At 42.6% G+C, this 21075-nt stretch overlaps 1 protein-coding gene across 2 annotated transcripts in view; it reads left to right on the plus strand.

Annotated features, from left to right (window-relative positions):
• The window catches only part of LOC147198956 (cGMP-dependent protein kinase 1), an 86033-nt gene that overhangs the window by 48643 nt on the left and 16315 nt on the right, over window positions 1-21075 (plus strand). For both annotated transcript variants that reach the window (XM_086121757.1, XM_086121756.1), the window contains exons 4-7: window positions 9578-9683; window positions 13135-13198; window positions 15326-15403; window positions 16993-17087. In XM_086121757.1, the coding sequence (XP_085977883.1) occupies window positions 9578-9683; window positions 13135-13198; window positions 15326-15403; window positions 16993-17087 (343 nt within the window). The remainder of the gene's footprint in view (window positions 1-9577; window positions 9684-13134; window positions 13199-15325; window positions 15404-16992; window positions 17088-21075) is intronic.

Here is a 21075-nt window from a genome sequence, read left to right on the forward strand (position 1 = left end):
TTTCTCAAGAGCACTTTGAAACAGTAATCCATGCCTTCGTCACATCTCGGATTATTGTAATGCTCTGCCAGCCAATCCTCCATTAAGTGACTCCAGTTGTTCCAGAATGCTGCTGCTCGCCTCTTGATTGGTATTCGTAAGAGGGCGCACACAACCCCTACTCTGACATTCCTTCACTGGCTCCCTATTCATTTTAGAGTTCTTTTTAAGACCCTATTATTTGTTTTCAAATCTTTAAATGGCCTCACACCACCTTACCTTTCTGAGCTCCTCCGCCCCTACTCACCTGCCCGGTGCCTCGGGTCTGCGGACCAGACATTATTAAAGGTACCGAGAACTAAGCTGAGGCTGAGAGGGGATTGAGTCTTTTCCGTTGCTGGTCCTTCTCTTTGGAATGACCTCCCACTGAACATTCGGCAAGCCCCCTCGCTGCCCATCTTTAAACTCGTCTTAAAACTCATTTGTCTTCTTTGGCTTTTGACTCAGCATGAGTCTTGAGTTGTAGTTTATTATTGTTTGTTGTGTGAATTATTTTTGAATTGAATTGAATACAACTTTATTGTCAAATGTGCTGTACGTATGTGTAACATATAGCACAGATGAAATTTCTTCCCTTTCAACATAAACAAGAGGAGCCGCTGCGGGTGTCCGCGCCGCCATCAAAAGAAAAGTTTTCGCTCCACCTACGGCAATTTTTGTATACAGCGGTGGGGGTTTTAAAGGGCTCTATAAATACAGTTGAGTTGAGTTATGCCACTGACCTTATTTCTTAGAGGAGTTGATTTGATGACCACTTTCTCCATTAATGACACAGTCATTGCATCTAGTGGGCTCCCTGTAGCGTGAAGAACTCGTGAGAAAAATCAATGTTTCTCACATGCACTTCTGCACTGATTAGTGTGTTTCTACAGAAAAGAAGCTCCCGACTTGATTGACAGAGAAGCTTTTAAAACAATGAGTCATACTCTCCTGAGTGAAAAAAAAAGAAGTGCGTTGACACTACACTCAACCCAGCAGGACGTTATCTTCAGACGTTATTGTTTGCATGTCGTTGAGAATGTACGATAGAAATTGTAACACGGTTCTCACGAAATCCGGAAAAATCATTCCGGGGTAACGGAAGACAGCTGGCACGACCTAGCATTACCTCCACCAGGGAGCTAAAAATAGCATCCGACACTGATAAATAGCGAACCAACGTAATTTCCTTCCATATGATTTTCTGCAACTTGGCACACACACACACACACACACACACACACACACACACACACACACACACACACACACACACACACACACACACACACACACACACACACACACGCAGACTTATCAGGTTATTCAAACACATTTCCTCTACGCCTAATTGTTTTGACTTGATTGCCTGTAATGACTGGGGCAACAAACAATTAAAATTTATCTCACAAACCAACCACAGAGCAATTTAAGGCGAATGGTTCATTTGTTTTTGGCCCAAGGAAGTGGCCACCCCCCCTCCCCTGTGCTGTGTTCAAAACAAAGCGTGCGTTCATTTTTATGCAGTCTCTTGATAAAAAAATAACGGATATTTTTTTTAAATTGAGATTAATCCCAAAAATCCTGCTAACACACTAGCTTGCTAGTTAGCTCCACATGTGTTGCAATTTGGCTTTTTTTTTAATTCATTGTATTAATGAAATAAACCAAAAAGTAAATAACTGGATATGTGGCTAGGTATAGCTACACTATTCTCGCTCCTCTCCAGTTAGCTAGCTCAAAGCCACAAACTAGCTATTTTCCGAGCACAAATGTCACTCCTGTACCACGTTATGTGGGAATTAAAGCCAATTTTTTTTGCGTAACCCAGCTAATCAACTAGGCAATCAGTATTTTTGCTTCATTTTCATAACCTACACGATCCTATCGATTTAAGGACATATCTCTCTCCTCATTTGACCTAAGGGCTGCCATTTTTCCCCACTACTGATCAGTGATTGCTTAGCTGTGATGACGGCACAGTTCCTGCTGGCCTTTTGGCCTCTTCATTCATCATTGATCATGAGAGAAACATGAAGACTTTGTGAGGCACAGAGTATAATCCTATCGCTATCGCTCTTCTAATGACTCCCGCAAGTGCGCCTGTGTGTTTTGAATTTTAATGACGGAGGCGGTTGGACATTGCTAGAGAGTGATCCATCCGTCCAGGAATAGAAATACAGTACCTTACGTAACAACTTCGCTCTCTGTTCTCCTCTGGAATACACAAACCTTCTGTACATAATATGGATGATGGCAGGTGGGCTGACACATGGCAAAATATTGCTTTGGCAGCTGCTGCTCCGACTTTGAGCCTTCCGTAGGTGAATATTGGCATCTGGAGTATGTTGCTGATTAATACAAATAGTTGTGTGTGTTGTAATTTGCTGATATGTGAAATCTGTCAAAAATGCTTTAGCGCAGGAGAAAACGTGCTCTACTAAAAGAACATTTGTTGGTCCAACCAAACCTTCAGACAAGCTAACTAACTAGCCAGCTAACAAACTAACTAACTAACTCATGACACCCTTCTACATCTTTGGGCAATTGGTTCATATAGTTTTGCCCCATATAGGGGCTGGGGGGGCTGATATTGTTCAGTATCAGAATCTTTATTAAAATCTGCAACAAGTTTGATGTTATTTGTTCAGGCTAACTGACAACGCAAGCATGGGCTGCTAGGTAGGGGCCATAAACATGCAGCGAATTCCTGTTGTATTTACCTGCAGCTCTGTGACTGAACGTGGCGTCTAATCACCCGTCGTACTTTCTCACGCTCCGTTTCCATCAATCCGACCTAACTTGATGCTTTTAATGACTTTAGGGAAATAGGGCCTGCACTGTTCCAGCGTGCTGCCATGACAGCTGCTGCACTCCTTCCGTACTTTGCGCACACGTGTGTGTGTGCGTGTGTGTGTGTGTGTGAGGGGAGGGGTGGGGGAGTGGGGGGGGGCGAAGTTGCAGAAAGCAGGCACGTCAAATTTTGATGAGCAGGAACAATTGAAACGCCTTCTCTGATTATAATAATACACCCGAGTGAGAGCTCTCGCTCATTAGTTTGGAGATCCAGCTCCTTGCTAAACATCGGCAAGTGCGAAAATCAGCACCTGCGGGCAAGAGCATCGGCATGAACAATGCAGCACATTTGATTATTATTATTTTGCACATTTTCTTTGCCGCATCACAGGGTTTTGATGATGAGCGCGCTAAAGTGTGAGTGAGAGCGAGGGAAGAGTCTGCCAGGATCCTGTCAGTCTCATCATCTGGCGTCTCGTCATCTTTTTTGCCAGTTTATTTCTTCGAGTCAGTTTGCGAGAGTGCCGACGTCCACGGAGAACATTTCTGGGCATTTATGGGCTCTTATCCACAAGCAGCTTTCATTTGAGCTTTGTATAAACAAACTCTATGCCAAAGTTAGTATTTCCCATTTTAGCGTTTGAATGTACAGGGACTCCATGCCTATTCACGGGTTTGTGTTCACAGATGTACCTATTTGTGTTTTTTGTGGTACCTATTGCTATTTTCAGAAAAAAAATTCAATTTTTTGTGTGCTTTTTGTGACAACCTTGGATGCCACAAGGGGCTCATATGTTCGTTCGTTGCGCGTGTGCGCTTGGACGTAAAAACCGGCGCATCTTTTACACCTGGTGAAAGCAGGTCTAAGTCGTGGCGCAAGTGGTGAAATGCAATTTGGGTGAATTCGATCGAGGTGCAGGCAGACCGATTCTGCGCTCCAGACACATGCCACCGTACAGTGTTTCATTTATAAATATGACAACAGAGTGCATCGAACCCTCGGAATCATTGTCGAAATCAATTCATTGAACATCATTATCGTCGTAATTATCACTCAATCTTGTCCCCAGCAAAAAAACATGTTGTTGCTGGGGACTCGTTTTGTGTCAACCTTTTTGTCATTAGTGGCGCGTGTGCACAGCGGGGGAGCTTTCATTTGTATCGTTGATGCTATGATGCTGACAAACGCAAGTTTTATTTTGAAATTCGGCTCTCTGCTTGAGACGCGCCTAATCTGTGTTTAAGCACATTGAGGATAAGCCTACCGAGTTTTGGGATAGGATTTCCTGCGGTGAAAACGCACTTAAAGCAAAATCATTTTCCCAAAAATGCACTGAGCTCGGGGTAAAAATGCTCAACGACAACGACCGAACATAAAGCGCCATGACTGAGGACAAGGAAAATAGGCTTTATCGTTTGGTGTCGCAATTCAATAGGCAACAAAGTGGATTATAAAACAAGCACATGTTCTATTTGCATAATGCCCGGAGGCTGAAATCCAGTTACACTGACTTGCAACAAGGGCAAACAAATAAATGTCCGTCTTGTCTTGTGTTGCGTAACATTAGGTACGCTTGCACAATTTAATGAGATCGTTCGTCTCCGTTGTCGTTATCATGTCTCATTTCGAACGATGCGTACGATGCGGCGCGGTTTTCACTGTTAGCTGCCATATGACGGTGGATGCGGGTGTGAGTGTGAGCCGTGGCACACAGCAGCATTGAGTAGACCGCGTCCTGTTGCAAATTTGCGAATCGTGACTTGTGCTCCTCCGTGATTTGCTGGAAAAAGCCACCTCTTCACTAGTTTTGCACTCATGCCAAAGATAATAAAACCATTCCTTTGGTGCTGTCTTGCAGCGTCTTGGGGCCAAGGAATTACGTTGAATTGACTTTAGGCACTTCGTTTTGGACACAAGTAATCTTTGGCTGCCAAATTGTGTCACCGTGCTGCCATGGAACTATGTTCATTTAGACAAAAGTAGTCCTTTTGTTCCATCTTGTGGCAGTTGTTAATCTTTGTAATATCTACTTGCGATATTCGGCAGGGTTCACTCCTTAGCCCCGGTTTTTGTGTCTTCTCCGAATAATGCTCAAAAACAGTTTTTGTACCAAAGCCAATGCAGAAAAACTATTGCGAGCTTGTGTGATCTTGGTGCTCAGGAATAATGTTGACATTAGTTGAGGCACTTTATTTAGACAAAAGTAGTGATGTTCTTGTGGCATCTTGTTGCCAGGGAACTTTGTTGATGTCTGCTGAAGAGCTCCATTTCTACAAAAAATTTGCTCAACTGTCATTTTGTGGCATTGGGGGTACCAAAATCTAAATCAAAGTGAGTTGAGGAGCTTCATAAAGGTCAGACTGACTGCTCTACTAGCTACTCGGTTACCGTGAGTTGTGGACAGAATTAATGCTTTGCAATCATCTTATGGGTATCTTGGTGCCAGAGAACTTGGTTGGTGCGTGTTGAGGAGTTTCATTCAGACAATAGTAGTGCTTTGCTGTCGTCTTATAGCATTTAAAGGTAATTATAACGCCAATATGAACCTTTATATGACAGGCTTTAACTGTTTGCAGCAGATTTCGGTCACTATATTGCAACAACTTTGCTTGGGGGAAAAAAAATGTACGTTATGATGAATGGGATTTGGAGGGTGAACCCCCGAGGCATTTGATCTGGACCGTGCAGTATCCTACTCCACATTCTCCACTTTATAGCCACATGAATTCCTCTCCATCATGGTATGACTCTCCAAAATTTCATTAATCCTCCTGCCACATCACCCCCCCCCCCCCCCGCCCCCTCCCTAAATTCCTTCAAAACTTTCACTTCCCCCGCTCAGCCCCAGGAAGCTAATTGGCAACCCGTGAGCACTACACCATTCATCAGCGTCCCGGCTACCAGATAACTAGTTCCCCGGGTCTCAGTGCAATTTAGAGCAGCCTCAGAGTAAAACGCTTACCGACTGCGTGGCGCTGCGGGCTGGCCTCACATCTTATTTCCCAGCGCCCTTTTCTCTTGGTCCCGCCCCGAAACGCTCCTGCGGGCCCGGGTTTAGTGGCCGATGACGTCCGACCTCCCCCTCATGCGACTGGCGGGTCAAATTAGAAGACGACCCTAATCATTTTTTTTTTTTTTTGCTTCCCACCCATTCCGCATATATCTCGCCTGTTGCCACACGAGCACTCCTTTTTCCACTCGATTTTTCCATTCCTTGGCAGGAATTCTTGACACCTTTTAAGATGCAGGCCCGGGCAGGTGTCGCACAACACAGGCCTTTGTTCTGGCTTGATTTCCGATCTCGTGTCTCGTGTACTGTAGATTTAAAGGATGTCAGGCTGTGCAATGAGGGCGCCTCCCCTGCTGATGGCTCCTATTTATAAAGTTGTCTGCAGAGGGACAGAAAAACATGAGAAAGTCCATTCGTTAGAAATGTACACTTTAGCTCAAAATGATTCGTACGCTTGCTGAATTTTGAGAGTAAAATGGATTTTTTTATTTGCTGAATGATTGGGAATGACTACGAGAGGGCTTCTGGTCCAGGTTGTTGAATATGTTCTGTCAATCTATTTTCTGCCATTTATCCTGTTCTGGGCTGGCCATATTGTGCCCACTTAGTTTTCTTTTTTGGCCTCTTTTTCGCAGAGTTAATGCAAATGTAATGAAACTTTGGTCTGCGGGTGAGTGTGTGCGTGCGTGCGTGCGTGCGTGTGCCAGTGTACAATGTATTTGTGTCTGGTATTATCATTTCCAACATCTGCTCTTCAGATAGATAAAAAAAATATATTTAATGTTCAGTGTTGACAATATGGCTGTATTGTGGCCACTTGAAACATTTATTTACTGGACTGAATGATACAATTTCTGAAAATAGGTTTCATCATAATATTAAAATACGTTTTGTGATAGACAAAATAGTCGGTCGGGAGCCTTTTGTTAAAGATGGAAAACACTGCAATCGTCCCAAAACCATTGTCTCAGAAGCTCTGTGGCTTTTCAATACTTACCTCAGCAAATTTCAGTTATTTTAGTGACGACACTCAAAAAGGAACATGAAATCTCATGGCGTACCTCGGCAATTATGAAGTCTCGGCTCAGGTGAGTTGCAAAAGCAAGTGTGAGGTAATAATAAAAAAGGATATGCTGAATTTGAAAAAAAAAAAGTCAAATTATATCAATTATATATATTCGGAGTGGAGTTACTAACATTTTTCGGAGCACCTCTCAGGCACAACTGCACTTAAGTGAAGTACACACATTTGGCTTAATTTCAGCGTTTTTCCTCCTTTCCGATCAAGTCAGCAAAGGCCCCCCATGCCTCTGCAACATTAGCCTGACCTCTTATCCTGTGGTGTGTGTTCAGAGGAATCGCTCCTCCCAGACCTGTTGGTCGGACCGACATTTTGCGATTGATTGTCCCCCCCTCCCAAAAAAAGAGTTATGATGGCCAATAGAAAACACAAGGTAGCACCAAAGCACTACTTTTAGGACTGTGCTTTCCCCTCTCTCGATAAATGGATATTAAGAAATCATGCACTGCAATTTGTTTGAAGGACCTTAACCTGCAATTGAAATGCAACGTTCACAAGTTATTGATGCCCATGTAAAAAGGTGTGTAATTACCTCTGAATGCCACTAGATGGCGACAAAGTACTTTTTTCATATTATTTTATCCGACTGGACTGAGCATAAAAACAGCAAATCGGGGAGTCTTCTCAGTAAATGTCCAAATCTGAAATCTGAAAAATCTGCAACGAGGAGAATTTGCAAATGATAACTTGTTCCTATCGATCACTAAATAAATACTCCTAAAAAAAAAAACGGGCCCAAGAACCAGACAAAGACCGACCAAATAAAAAGACGACAAGGTGTAATGTCCTCCAACCACCCCCCCCCCCCACCCAAGCCGAACAATGAGCCGTTATTATAGAAAATAACGATTCCCAAGTTAACTGGGAATAATGACGCAAATAAAGCCATTAGGAAAATAGAAGAGAGGATGGTCAGAGCCATGGTGCGTGGATGACTCAGCCATGTTGAAATTTAGAGAGAGTTTTGGGGCCCCGTCGAGGACGATGAAACAGTCTTTTAATGGGCGAACTTTAACGACGCGCCGGCGCTCTCATGAAGCCAACCAGTCTGCCTGCGCCACACATAAACAAAACAAAACCAAAAAAATAAAAATACATCCAGACAACTCGGAGACACAATCGGGCCATGGCAAGTGATAAAACATGATACTGTATATTGTTTCTGTGCATGTAAACATACAAAAACCTCAAGTCTTATATTTCATGGATGGGATTTTCTGAATTTATTTCAGATCTTGTGAGTATAAGCTGGACACAAAATTTTACATTAGATTGTACAGCGGTGCCTTGAGATAGGAGTGACCCATTTTAGAAGTTTTCATGCTGAATGCTATCAAACAGTGCAAAATTCTATGACAGGCTAACAAACAAAAACTGTTGAGCACCATACGAATATATTCTATATCCTCTGCAAAGAATGACTGATATCGCTGTGGCTTCCTGGGGAGCTGAGACGACTCCATGGGGCACACAACAGAAGGAGCGGGACAATGTTCACTGAATCAAAGCAGCATATGTGGCACAAACTGTTTAATTTCTTTGCATTTAATTTAGATTTAATTGTCATTACTGCATTTTTTTTATTTGAAAGTATAAAACAGAGTGCTATTTCTCTCTTAGGACCCCTGTAGATGTAAGTAGCCGGTCCAAACAATAAGATACAGGCAGTAAATGGGAATGGCGCACTTACAGGAAGACCTGCAGTTTGCATCCGGCCTTAATGCTGGCGAGATGTGACGGCCGTGACTAAAAGCTACAATGAACAGAAATAGCTTTGGAAAAAAGTAATAGTGCGGAATGTTTGAGAGCCAAAACACCTGTCTCGTTATAAAACATATGGCCACATCAATGTGCATCAGGCCAGCGTTGGCCTGATGCCTTCAGGCGAGCGCAAATTGAATTCAGCGGTGGGAAAAGTTAGTTCCGAACTCTTCTGGCATGTCGCAGAACACAATATGAGACTTTGAGGGCCCAAGCATGTGGGGCAAAGGCTCTTTTTAAGGTTCTTTGTCGTTATAATTCTTAGGCCAAACTGACTTGGATGAACTTCCCATGGAGATTGACGTACGGTCGATGTTACTATCGCAGCGGTGTTATCAGAACACGGCCCTGCACGGCGCACAATGAACAATTTTGCGCCGTCGCCGCTGTTCACCAGGCTTTTTTTCTCCCCGGTGTACTGTATGTATTCTCTGATTTCCTTGCGACTGTCTGCTCACCTTCAGTATTCCCTCAGCCCATCTCCCTTCTTTCGCATGCCCACGATCGGCGCTGCACATATCTTTGATTTGTTTTTTGTTTTTTCAAAGCAGTCACAATCAGGACGACAAGGGGAAACGCGATTCAAAAAAATAACAGTCTTGACCTTCATTAGGATGCCATTGGATGACTTCCAGCAAGTCATGCGTGCGAGGAATTCCAAAAGTACCCGTGAACAGCAATCACCGGTCGACAGTTTGCTTCTAAGATGCGCAACTTCTTACTCTTTTACATTTTGATAAAATTGTAGTCGGATTCTGGCTGCGTATCAACTTCAATTTCAGCTGCTTCGCCTAATGCCTGATCTGCATGCACAACATTTGAAGGCGCCAATGCGTGGGCTGCTACTGTATATTATTAAGTTTGCCGAAGGATTTGAAAGAAATGCCTCTCTGTGTACTCTCATTTCCAGCGCTGACAAACGTGAAGCTGTGGGCAATCGATCGGCAATGTTTCCAGACCATCATGATGCGGACGGGTCTCATCAAGCACACGGAGTATATGGAGTTTTTGAAAAGGTAAAGAAGTCACAATCTGATGTGCGGTCGCGAAAGGGATGGAGGACGATACAGTGATGCGAATAATTACTGGCCCTCTTTCCTCTCGCCTCTGATTTATTTTTCATATTTGCCCCAAAACGTCTAAATATTCTGTAGAAACATTCTGTTGACTGATGATAGAAAAGTTTTGTCAAGTTTGCGGCACATTAACTGTACATTTAGTGTAAGAATTTCCCAACTAAATCACCCTACAATCAAAGACAGTAGAGCCAGTGTGATGATTTGGGGCTGCTTTGTAACTTCAGGACCTGGATGACATGCTGTGATTAATGGAACAAGGAATTATGCTGCCTACCAGGAAATCAAGCTAGGAAATATTTGACTCTCAGTCCGTGCAAGCTCAAGTGCTTCATGCAGCAGGACAACCACCCAAAACATTACAGCAAATAGGAATAACCTTTTAACAAGTCCACCCCTGAATCCCGAAAGTGTCAAAAGTCAAAGTCGGGTCTTAAATCAAATTGAGATGATGTGGTGCAACATTTTCAACTTTTTCCTTTTTCATGTGGGGTCAGACAAGTTTATATTATTTTTTCTTAATAAAATAAAGTTTTATAGCTAGTGCTTTTTATATTTACTTGGGATGTCTTCATGAGAAGGCAAATACTTTTTCACGGAACCGTAGGTGTCAGCTAGCTCTCAACGGGGGCCTAACTTAAACAAGTTATTCAAGTCACTGATTCATCTTTATATTTATTCTCTGCGGGGGAGCCCATTATCACTTTAGAGGCCCGCACACTGTTCTATCTGAGTGCATGCGCAATATCCGATGAAAGACACGGAAAGTGTCGATAAAGGTGAATGAGATTCGGTTCCCCGCATTTTTTATACCGTCCACTAGGTATATCCTCCCCACTAGGCGCTTCCGTGCAACCACGCCACTTTCTCTCTTTTCCACAGGAAACGTTTCCACTGCACCAAAGCGCATGAATCACAGTGATAGAAATCAGAAGCTGTCACTTTTTTTTATTTCATGGCAGGCAGATGGATGCAGCAAGTCATCAGAGCCTCCCACTAAAATAATATTTAGCCACAGGTGCGATGGAGTGGAAATGTCAAGACAAGCTGGAACAATTGCCAAAATGGACCAACATTTTGCCTCGCAGGGCATCACATGATCAACTCCGCGCGTGTGTGTTTGGTACGCTTGTCAATGCTAATGTCATGCTATTCAAGTCGCCATTGAATAATCAATGACGTTATAGATTTTTTTTTTCCTCAGTAATCATCTCGCTTTACAAGCACATTTGCAATGCCCAAACGCCCCACTTGCTCATCCAGTCACATTCAGATGCTTTCATGGCCTTGAAAACAGTTGGAACTGCAAACTTTAATTTATTTTGCTATATATATATATTTTTTTAAATGTAAGGAGGGAATATTTATAGTTATATATACTGTATATTATATAATATATAATATATTTATATTTATATGCGACAAGATTTATACATGCCGACTGCCTGTGAGATCCTGAATGATGGGTGAATTAAAGCTCATCTTTTAGACATATAGCATGACATCACGTGAAAAATGCCCGCAATCGGAAACTTAATGAAGAGCATCTGCATCTTACAAATGTCATTTTCTTTCTGTTTGATTTGGACTTCCATGAAACCAGAATCATACATTTACCTTTTCAGGACTTTAAAATTTTTACTTCCTATCATAGTGGCTGCGTAAATGCGACAAAGCTAGACTCACCTCTTTTTTTTTTCTTATTTGCTTCTCCAAACTGTTCAAAAATATTCATGAAGCAAAAGAGAAACGTTTCCAATTGCATTAACGTCAGTCGCGACAAAGCCAGACGTCGCCTCTTGCGAGATAAGGATCACCTTCCTCTGTATGATTGTATTATTTAATAGTCGGCGCGTAGCCAGACGCTCATAGACAGGATCCTCGAAAAGGTCAAAGTCATATCATAAGCCGCATGATCATTAGCGCAACTTGATTTTTGCCTGCGTTGGGTGACTTTTGTATTATGATTCGGACCGCCAGCTGTTGAGTAATCAAATAGGAATTCAAAGCTCACGATCCTGTTTTGGACTTAACAATCACTTTCTTTGGACTTGTTGACTTTGAAGGTGTGAGTTTTGTTTTGGAATGGTAGTGCGGCTGTAAAGACACTTGCATTGATCAAATGTCCGCTAAATGAGTCATTTTTGATGACCGCTTCACCTTTTTAAATACATAAAAAAAATAAAAGAAACGACAAAAACATAAACAAAATGTATCAAGAAATAGGTTGAACTCAACTACATTCAATCAAACAACATATAAAACACTAAAAGAATTACTTTTCAACCCAAAAAGGAATGGCAACTGCTCATCAAACTCATCACAAGGATGGCGCTGCCTTTGCACCATGCTGCCCCCTAGAGTTTAAAAGCAGACTGCCACCGGAGCCAACAACCTGATGAAGAAAGCAGATACATCTCCTCTCACTTATACTATGATTCAAAATTTTACAAAAAATGGATACAAATGTGATTAGTTCAATAATGACATTGTTAAGAAGGATGCATTGGTTATTCTTATTTTTTAATGACCACTTATCGAATGAATAAAACGGGTCGAGAACAAATTTATTTATTTTTGTGTTGCAAAAGGTGATTTATAGCGTCAGATATGCTATGCTCCTCTCTCCCGTCCTCGTTTAAGAACCCCTGTCTTTCTTGGTGGTCACCCCCCCCCCTCCTGCCCCCTCCCCCTTTTTTTTTTTTTTTTACTATATACATATACGGACATGTAAATTGCCACCTTGGTCCCACTTCCGCATTTCCGTGGCAGAACTACAGTGACGCCACAGGGTTAAAAAAATAAAATAAAAACAGCTCAGCATTGCCTACAAAAATACTTGACTTGCCCCTTTCAACGCCTGCTACATCGCTGCATCTGATCATTACGTTGTTGCCTCACCACCATTGAGGAAGTTTAGAACCGAACGAAGATCAGCAGCTAGCAGATGATTTGCGTTTACGAGGATACAACATGCAAAAATGGGCTGGGCGACGGGATGGAGCGAGACCCTCTGACGAGATAAACTGGCGGGATATTGCCCTCTCGGTCTTGATAAAACCATGAGATCACTTTTATTCCAAAGGCTCAATAGCAGCCGTGTGGTGTTCATTTGACCTTCTGAAAAGTAAAAATGGCTAAAATTAGAGCCTCTTTGTGGCGCGTTCAACCTCCTTCGCACTATGGCCCGCTGTGTAACCAGACCCGTTACTCCCTTAATGCTTAAATATTAATACGCACATGCTGTACCAAAGCATAAGCCAGCACCTATAGCATGATAATCATCTCCTCATTGCCTCTTTTGCCATGCATTTTTTATGAGCGCTGTATAGATGACACCATAGAGCATGTTTCTCAATTGAAAAGTGCTTCCCGTTCTTGTTCTTTGCAGCGTGCCCACCTTCCACAGCCTGCAGGAGGACATTCTGAGCAAGCTCGCCGACGTCCTTGAGGAGGTGAGGCCTCCTCGCTTGTTCGCCAGACGCATTTGACAACGTGCTGGTGCAATTCTATACAGTTTGAGTCACAGTGAGGCTTCCAGTTGCTTGGCTGAAATCGCACTTTTCAAGCTGAGAACATTAACCGTATTTTCCGCTCTATAAGGCGCACCTAAAGCATTCAATTTTCTCAGTGCGCCTTATAATCCGATGCACCTTATATTTGGATCACTATTCGGATTTCTTGGGCGTAGTATTTGAAATGTTCTGCAAAGCGCTTTGTTACAGCTGCGGCGGTTGTGAAAGCCCAATATAAATAAAGCTTTATTGTATTGTATTATGTGCCTTCTAACGTAGCTCCATCTAGTGGATGCATAATGCAACCGCAGCCACTATTGTAGCTCATTGACGGTGCGCCTTATACTCCGAAGCGCCTTATAGTGCGGAAAATACGGTACATCTGGGTTGGCAACAATTTTGAAATGTTTTGATCCTATCTGGTGCTTCAAATCAAATCAAAACCAATTTTCCGATTTAAAAAAATTAAAATTAGAATTTTGGGCTTACACCCCTAATATGTATATGTATATGTATATATATATATATATATATATATATATATATATATATATATATATATAGAGCATCACTACTACTACATAATTGTAGTGATACACTGTAAATTGAGAATTGCTTCACACTTGATTCTGTTTTAGCTTTTCTCTTTGTAAGAGTGAGCAAGAATCACTCGTTTTGATATAATTACATTGAAAGTGATTAGTATTACTATTATTTTTTTTTTAATTTGCTGGTGCCCATGGCAATTGCCTATACTGTATTGCCTAAAGTGCAAGCCAGCTCAGGATAATGTAAAGGCCCGATGGTAAAGATTAAACTGTCGCTGTATGTGGCCCACTGGCCGGACTTTGCCCTCCCCCGCGTGAGCTCTTGTTGCAATTTTATTGACAGAAATACAACACAGGGACCGTTGACTTCTTTGCCTCAACAAATGGAAGCCTTTGAATCCATTTAGCAAACGTCGTGCATAAGCGTAAGTGCACGCTGATTTGAATGTTTCCCCACCAGCGGAACAAAAATGCATGTTTTCGCTGGTTCCTCACCTTGTGTTTCAATTAATAGAAAGTTGAATTCACCTGAAAGTGGCTGTCGTGAATACAAATGGCAAATGGACGGCGGTAAAAGGGCATTTGTTCAGCAACGGAAAACATGCTCCAGAGATAGAGGAGAAGGCAAGCTTAAAAAAAACAAAACAGAAACAAAAAAAAAAAAAAAAACGGCTCGTGCTCGGGGAGCCGATTAAAAAGACATAATTTCTTTTCTCAACCGATTAGTGAGTTACTTAGTTTGCAGAGAAATCTGCTTTAGAAAAATTGTCCCTTGTTTTGGTGCAGAGGCAACTAAAAGTGCGGCCTGAAGTTTTCGGTCGCCTTTTGCTGTCACGGTCGACTTGAATTCAAAATGGCATGTTAAGGATTGTTGGGCCTTGGTGGGGGGTGGGGGTGGGGGGGTCTCTGCACTACAGCACGCCGTTCAAGACTTTATTACTCTCAAGGATATGATGCCCGCTATAAATTTTAGTCGACAGGTGGTTGCAGGTGGGGTTGAACGGAATATTTCCTTTGGCTGAAATGCGTCTGGCGTATTACACCCCCCCCCCCCCCCCCACACACACACACACACTCCACAGGTTGCTCCACCGCCTCCATAGTTGACCTATTAGTACGACTAACAAAACCAGTAAATGACAATGATATTTTATAGATGAAAATGATGACTTTGTTTCTTCTTCATAACTTATCAAATGGTAGCATTAGCCTTGGCTAATATTTAACCAATGGCTAATTTGACATTTGGACACTTTGGACAGCTCTCTGGTTTTTACGTTGGTTACACCTCCAACCTGTATAGCTCTAAATGTAGATCTGACATTTACCCAGAGCGCAATCAAAGCACTCGGCTTGCCCGATCAATCCGTCCCGCTAACAAGACACGAACGCATCTCGTTGTTTTACGTCCCTTATTTCAGCCTCGTTAACCGCGAAGTTGGCGCCTGGGGAGCCAAAAAGAACGACAGCACGTTCCTGAAAGTCACTCTTGTCTTTTTTTTTTTTCTTCTTTTGGCAGACCCATTACGAGGACGGCGAGTACATCATCCGACAGGGGGCCAGAGGAGACACCTTCTTCATCATCAGTAAAGGAAAGGTGAGCGCAGGAAAATGACCTGATTGGGAATTGCGGCTTGGAATCAGCCACCGTATCTTGCGGGAGAGGAAGAGTTGCTTTCATCGCCGCCATTCAGGCTTTTAGCACCACGCCGACATGTCTCTGTGCGGTCCCCCTCCCTGGCCCTCCGGCCCATGACACCTTCCTCTTCGGCATTATCTTCTTGTCAATAATAGCGTCCTCACAGTGACACCAGAAATGCCCCAAGTACAATAAAAATGGGTGAGTGGGGTGTGAGGGCGATGAAGGAATGTTCTGTCGCACTTTGTTTATACTCACACACACACACACACACACACGCGCGCGCGCCACATGCACGGATTTGACCTTTTCCCACATGGCTATTTCCCTTAATTTCCCCTCCGAGGAGACAACAGAGCGGGGAACTTTCTGTAGAGGACGCATGATTATATCTTGCATCCTGCCACACACAGACTCGCACGCGCGCGCACACACACACACACACACACACACACACACACACACACACACTTTGGAAAACACTCAATGAGTTTGGAAGCATTACGGCCGAAAATGTTAGTGGTTTTCAATGACAGCAGATCCAAAATAAAAGTCGTGTTCCTTGTCTCAAATAGTCTTCGGTCATAAGTCTCAACCCCAAATTATTATGAGGCGGCCCAGTGGGCCAGTGGTTAGTGTGTCAACGTCACTGTGCAGAGGTACAATTCCAGCTCCGGCCTCCCTGTGTGGAGTTTGCATGTTCTCCCCGTGCCTGCGCAGGTTTTCTTCAGGTACTCCGGTTTCCTCCCACATTCAAAAAAAAAACATGCATGGCAGGCTGAGTGAACACTCTAAATTGTCCCTAGGCGTGAGTGTGAGCGCAGATTGTTGTTCGTCTCTGTGTGCCCTGCGATTGGCTGGCAACCGGTTCAGGGTGTCCCCCGCCTACTGCCCGCGGATGGCTGGGATAGGCTCCAGCATCCCCCGCACCCCTTGTGAGGATAAAGCAGATCAGAAAATGGAGGGATGGATGATGATGATGATGAAGATGATGATTATTATTATTATTAATGGCACAGGGGCTCTTGAGGAAACGTTGATGTAAGCTGTGGTGTTTGGACGCTTCCCGATGACGTAATGTCATCGCTCCTACTTGGCTCTTTGCCGGTGGAAAAACCAAACACAAACTTGTTCAGCATTAACGAAGCACAGCACTTGCTCTGGCACCGAACAAGCGCCATATTGTTATTTTTATTTTTTGGGTGGTGGAAAAGGGGTATTAGCGAGAAAAGGGGTATTTTTTTCACGTATTTTAATAAGCACTGGTCTATGGGATCCTTTCATGCGAGGCATGAAAATGCGCAAAAAGCCAAATCAACAGCTTCCTCGAAGAATGTCAGGCGTCATTCCCTCTGACAAGTCAAGTTCCTGAGGTGCGCGGCCACCGTTACTCAAACGTCTCGCCGCTAATGAAGTGATCCGTGTCCACAGCTCGCCTATTTATTCTCGCGTACATTGTGTGGGAGATGCGCCTTTTTTTTTTTTTTTTGATTGACGGTCGTGTGACACCTCAGCTGGTCTCTCTCTCTCTCTCTCTTTCTCTCTAGGTTAATGTGACCAGGGAGGACCCACCCAACGGAGAGCCCGTCTACCTGCGCAGCTTGGGAAAGGGCGACTGGTTCGGGGAAAAGGCGCTGCAAGGGTTTGTTGATGCCTAACGACGCTGCCTCTTTCCATTTCGATCTTCTCTCCGTTTCGATTTCTGTCACTGTCAGCCACATTCTCTACCATTGCCTCGCACATCCTTATCCTCTCTAATTTGCGATCCATCTTCCGCCTGTCTCTTATGGTAACGCCGTTCTGTTTATCTTTTTTTTTTTATTTGGTTGTTGTTGCCAGTGCTCACTCCGCTTGACAGGTGCGAATGTTTTCAAATGCGACAGGCGGGCCGGGGCACTTGCTGATGGTGTTGGAGTGGAAATGCAGGGGGGGGAGATGATGGCACTGGGAGCCGCGCGCTGTTTCCAAACCTTTTTTAAAGCTAGCTCAGGGCTGGGCAACTTAAATGCTTCCTGTGGGTTCGCAATTCTTTTGGGGTTTTTTTTTTTTGCTATCAGGGGTGGCACATAGGCCCACACACTTCCTAACCAGATGTATGACAAAAATACAAATATGTGCCTATGTGCTGTTAATATATAAAAGTTTTCATAATACATCTATAAAAGATCCACTGTGCTCCACCCAACAACAAAAGCATTTGAAACAAACCACCATTTTTTCCCCCAGTGAAAAGGGCTCTCTTGCATAAAAACAACCATTCAAAGAGGGCAGAAAAAGGCTGAACAGCAAACCAGCATGAAGTGCAAAAACTCATTTGGTGCAACTTTTCCCTTCCCCACAAAATCCACAATCAAAATTTTAAAATGTTGCGCTATTATGTTTGTCCTGCTTATCATTCCAAATCCACCAAAAAATTTTCTCTCTCTCTCTCTCTCTCTCTCTATATATATACATATATATACCGTATAAATTAGGTCAACTCATGTAGTATAGGACAGTATAAGATCCATTGTGATCACAACGAACCCATGTCTGCCATCTACTGGTGAATGGTGATATTACAACTACAGTCGACAATTGTAAACTTACCGTTTGGCCCCTGTGGATTCGCAAATATATTTTACACAATATTACACATTTTATTTTCCAGTTTTTAAGGGATTTTTAAAAATAAATCTGCCTTTTTGAAGAAATTTTGGTTACACAAAAGTAATATATTTATATATATATATATATATACTGTATATACTTTTCCGAAAAAGTAGTTAATTAGATTCCTGATGTCCCTTCTACCATTCAGTGGAAAAACATTACATTGTCCTGCTTGTCAGTATACGTCACTGACCTAGAAAGATGTAAACGCATACATAATTTGTAAGTATGGAAATCATTTTTGAACCTAACATCTCCTTGATTGCCAGCAGTTTGAGAGCATTTTTAGTAGTTATTTATTCTTTTTTTTAAGAGCTACAGAACTCTCTACTTGCTATCATGACCCATGCTCTATTTTCATCATACATCTACCTAGTATAGCATCGCCATTTGCTCCCATCTCCTGTTTTATGGTTATCTTCACCCATTTTGTAATTGACATGAAAATCAAAAGAAAAACAAAATACACACATGGCGGTAAACATTCGCAATAAAGCCGACAATTACATCTCTGGAGACGTAATTGGACTGCGCCTACACGCATGCATGCACGCACGCGCCCAGCAAAGCGCCAGATTGTGTCTACTTGAAGCCTCGAGTGCCCCACGGCCACTGCAAATACTCTGAGTCATATCATAAACACTTTTGTCTTGAAGAACACTTACCTATAAGTACAATAAATAATATATTTTGTCTGGCGCAGATGGCCGGAGCCACGAAAGCTATTTTTACTCAGACGGTTCTTTTGCCTGCTCGTGCTTTTTCTTTTTTTTTAAATGGTTTTTTCCTCCCTTGATGAGGAAGTTAAAATGAAACGAAAAGGGAGAGGGATGGAGAAGCACATTTGAGAGGAGAGGAGTGAGGTCGTGAAGCAGGCAATTGCAAAAAAAGAGGATGTCGCCCTCTTCTGGTCAGTCATGGCACTGCAAAATATTTGCTCGCACGGGCATCAAATAATCCGTTTGAAGACGAGGTAATCTTGAAAATGGGCTTTTATACTGTGAAAAAAACATTTAAATAAATGATCACTTGTAAGATATAGCAGGGAACACTATAATTTTATCCAATTGTTAAACTAAGTTGGTGTGGGGGCTGTTCGTGTTTGCCAATGTCAGCATTATTTGCATCTTATTAAAGAAACTTGACTGATGGTTCTGTAAAGTCCAGAAAAAAAGTAGTGCAATTGTAATGTGAAAAAAATTGCTCTGTTTCAAAAGCAAAAATATTTGGCACCACTTTCTGCTCGGTGTCAGGGGTCTGACATGTCAACGTTTTGCATCAAGTATAGTATAAAACCCTACTTTGAAACTCATCTTCAAGTTAAAAACCTTAATTTGAAAGCCTAACCCGTAGTTACCAATCCTAGTCATCGTTTAAAACCCAATTTAGAAACCCCAACCCCAGTTTAAAACCCTACTTTGAAACCCTAACAGTAATTTGTAACCCTACGTGGAAACCCCAACTCTAGTGTAATGCCCTAATTTGAAACCCTCACCCGAGGTTACTACCTCAATTTGAAACCCTAACTCTAGTTTAATACCCTATTTTCACCCCTAGCCCTAATTTAATACTCTACCTTGAAACCCTAATCCTAGTTTAAAACCCTACTTTGAAACACCAACCCTACTCGCAAATGCTAATTTGAAGCACTAACCCTTATTTTAAGTCTGACTTTGACACCCTGATCCTAGTTTTAAAAACCTATTTTGCAACCTAACCCTACTTTGAAACCGGAAACCTAGTTTAAAACCCAACTTTGAAATCCCAATCCAATTTTGGAACCCTAATTTGAAGCACTAACCCGAGTTTAACACCCTACTTTGAAACCCTAACCATAGTTTAAAACCCAAATTCAAAACCTGAACGATAGTTGAGAACCCTACTTTGACCTCCTAACCTTAATTTAAAATTCTACAATATTTCTTTTTATTATGGTTTAAGATTGAAGATGTTTTTGTTGTCACGACATTCAAGTCGGTCATTTCCTTTCTGTTCCAAAGCCACTTTCCATTAACTGCGTGTGCAATTTTCTGCTGATTGCACCTTAAAGCGTTTTGCTTCAGCAAAAATAAAATACCTCGACTATTCTTTGGGCAACACATTCTCACCACTAGTATCTCACGGTGATGGCAAACTTGAATCTGATATTCAGTTTCGCAGTTGGAGCACGTTAGATTTGGTTGCGACTGAAAAATGTGGTCATACTCCACAAACGTCTTCCTGGCGTCACTGCGCACGATTGTTTCATATTCGATGCGTGTTTTAATGACCACGGACGACAATTTTAGCAACCGGTTAACCACTCAGTTGTACGAGACAGCTGGTGCGGTGCAGATGGCCTGACCTTGGCCGTATGTTACCGACTCATGACGCTTTGAAATTAGACCCCTCCTCGTCACGACATGCGTGACGAGGAGGGGTCGGATCTTCGGTCGGTCGGTCGTTCCAAATTGAAATCTGACCCGGCAAGCGATGTGAATGAGATCGTGACAGCACGCTCTTGATAATGGATCCGGCATCTGTGCCACCATTCAAAAAAAGATGAGATGACATCACGTAGTATTCTGCAGAAGTCTTGGGCCACCACTAGTTGTCTTACGTAATTACATAACACCGCATTTTGGAGGGGGGGGGGGATAGTAACTAGTAAAACAAACAGCAAGTTTTCCATTCGGGTTTGACGCAGCCATTTTATTTGTTGCCATTTTTCAAATACAAACTTGTCTTTGTCTTATGTTCAATATTATTCTTGAACACCGGGAGAATAGTCAACACAATGGCTCGCCGACATCACATGCCACTCCACCAGGCTCCGCCTCTTAAAGGCAAATACCTGTATGCAAGCACTACGATGCATGTTTTATTTTCAATACATTCTATTCGATAATACATTATATTCCTACTGTATCTATTTATGACCACAAAAGAGCAAATTGTAAACAGTCAAAAAATAACCCAATTATGAGTCAAAAAGCGAC

The sequence above is a fragment of the Hippocampus guttulatus genome, chromosome 10 (genome assembly GCF_054856545.1).
Source record: "Hippocampus guttulatus isolate MCC_2025c chromosome 10, RoL_Hgut_1.0, whole genome shotgun sequence".
Classification (NCBI taxonomy): domain Eukaryota; kingdom Metazoa; phylum Chordata; class Actinopteri; order Syngnathiformes; family Syngnathidae; genus Hippocampus; species Hippocampus guttulatus.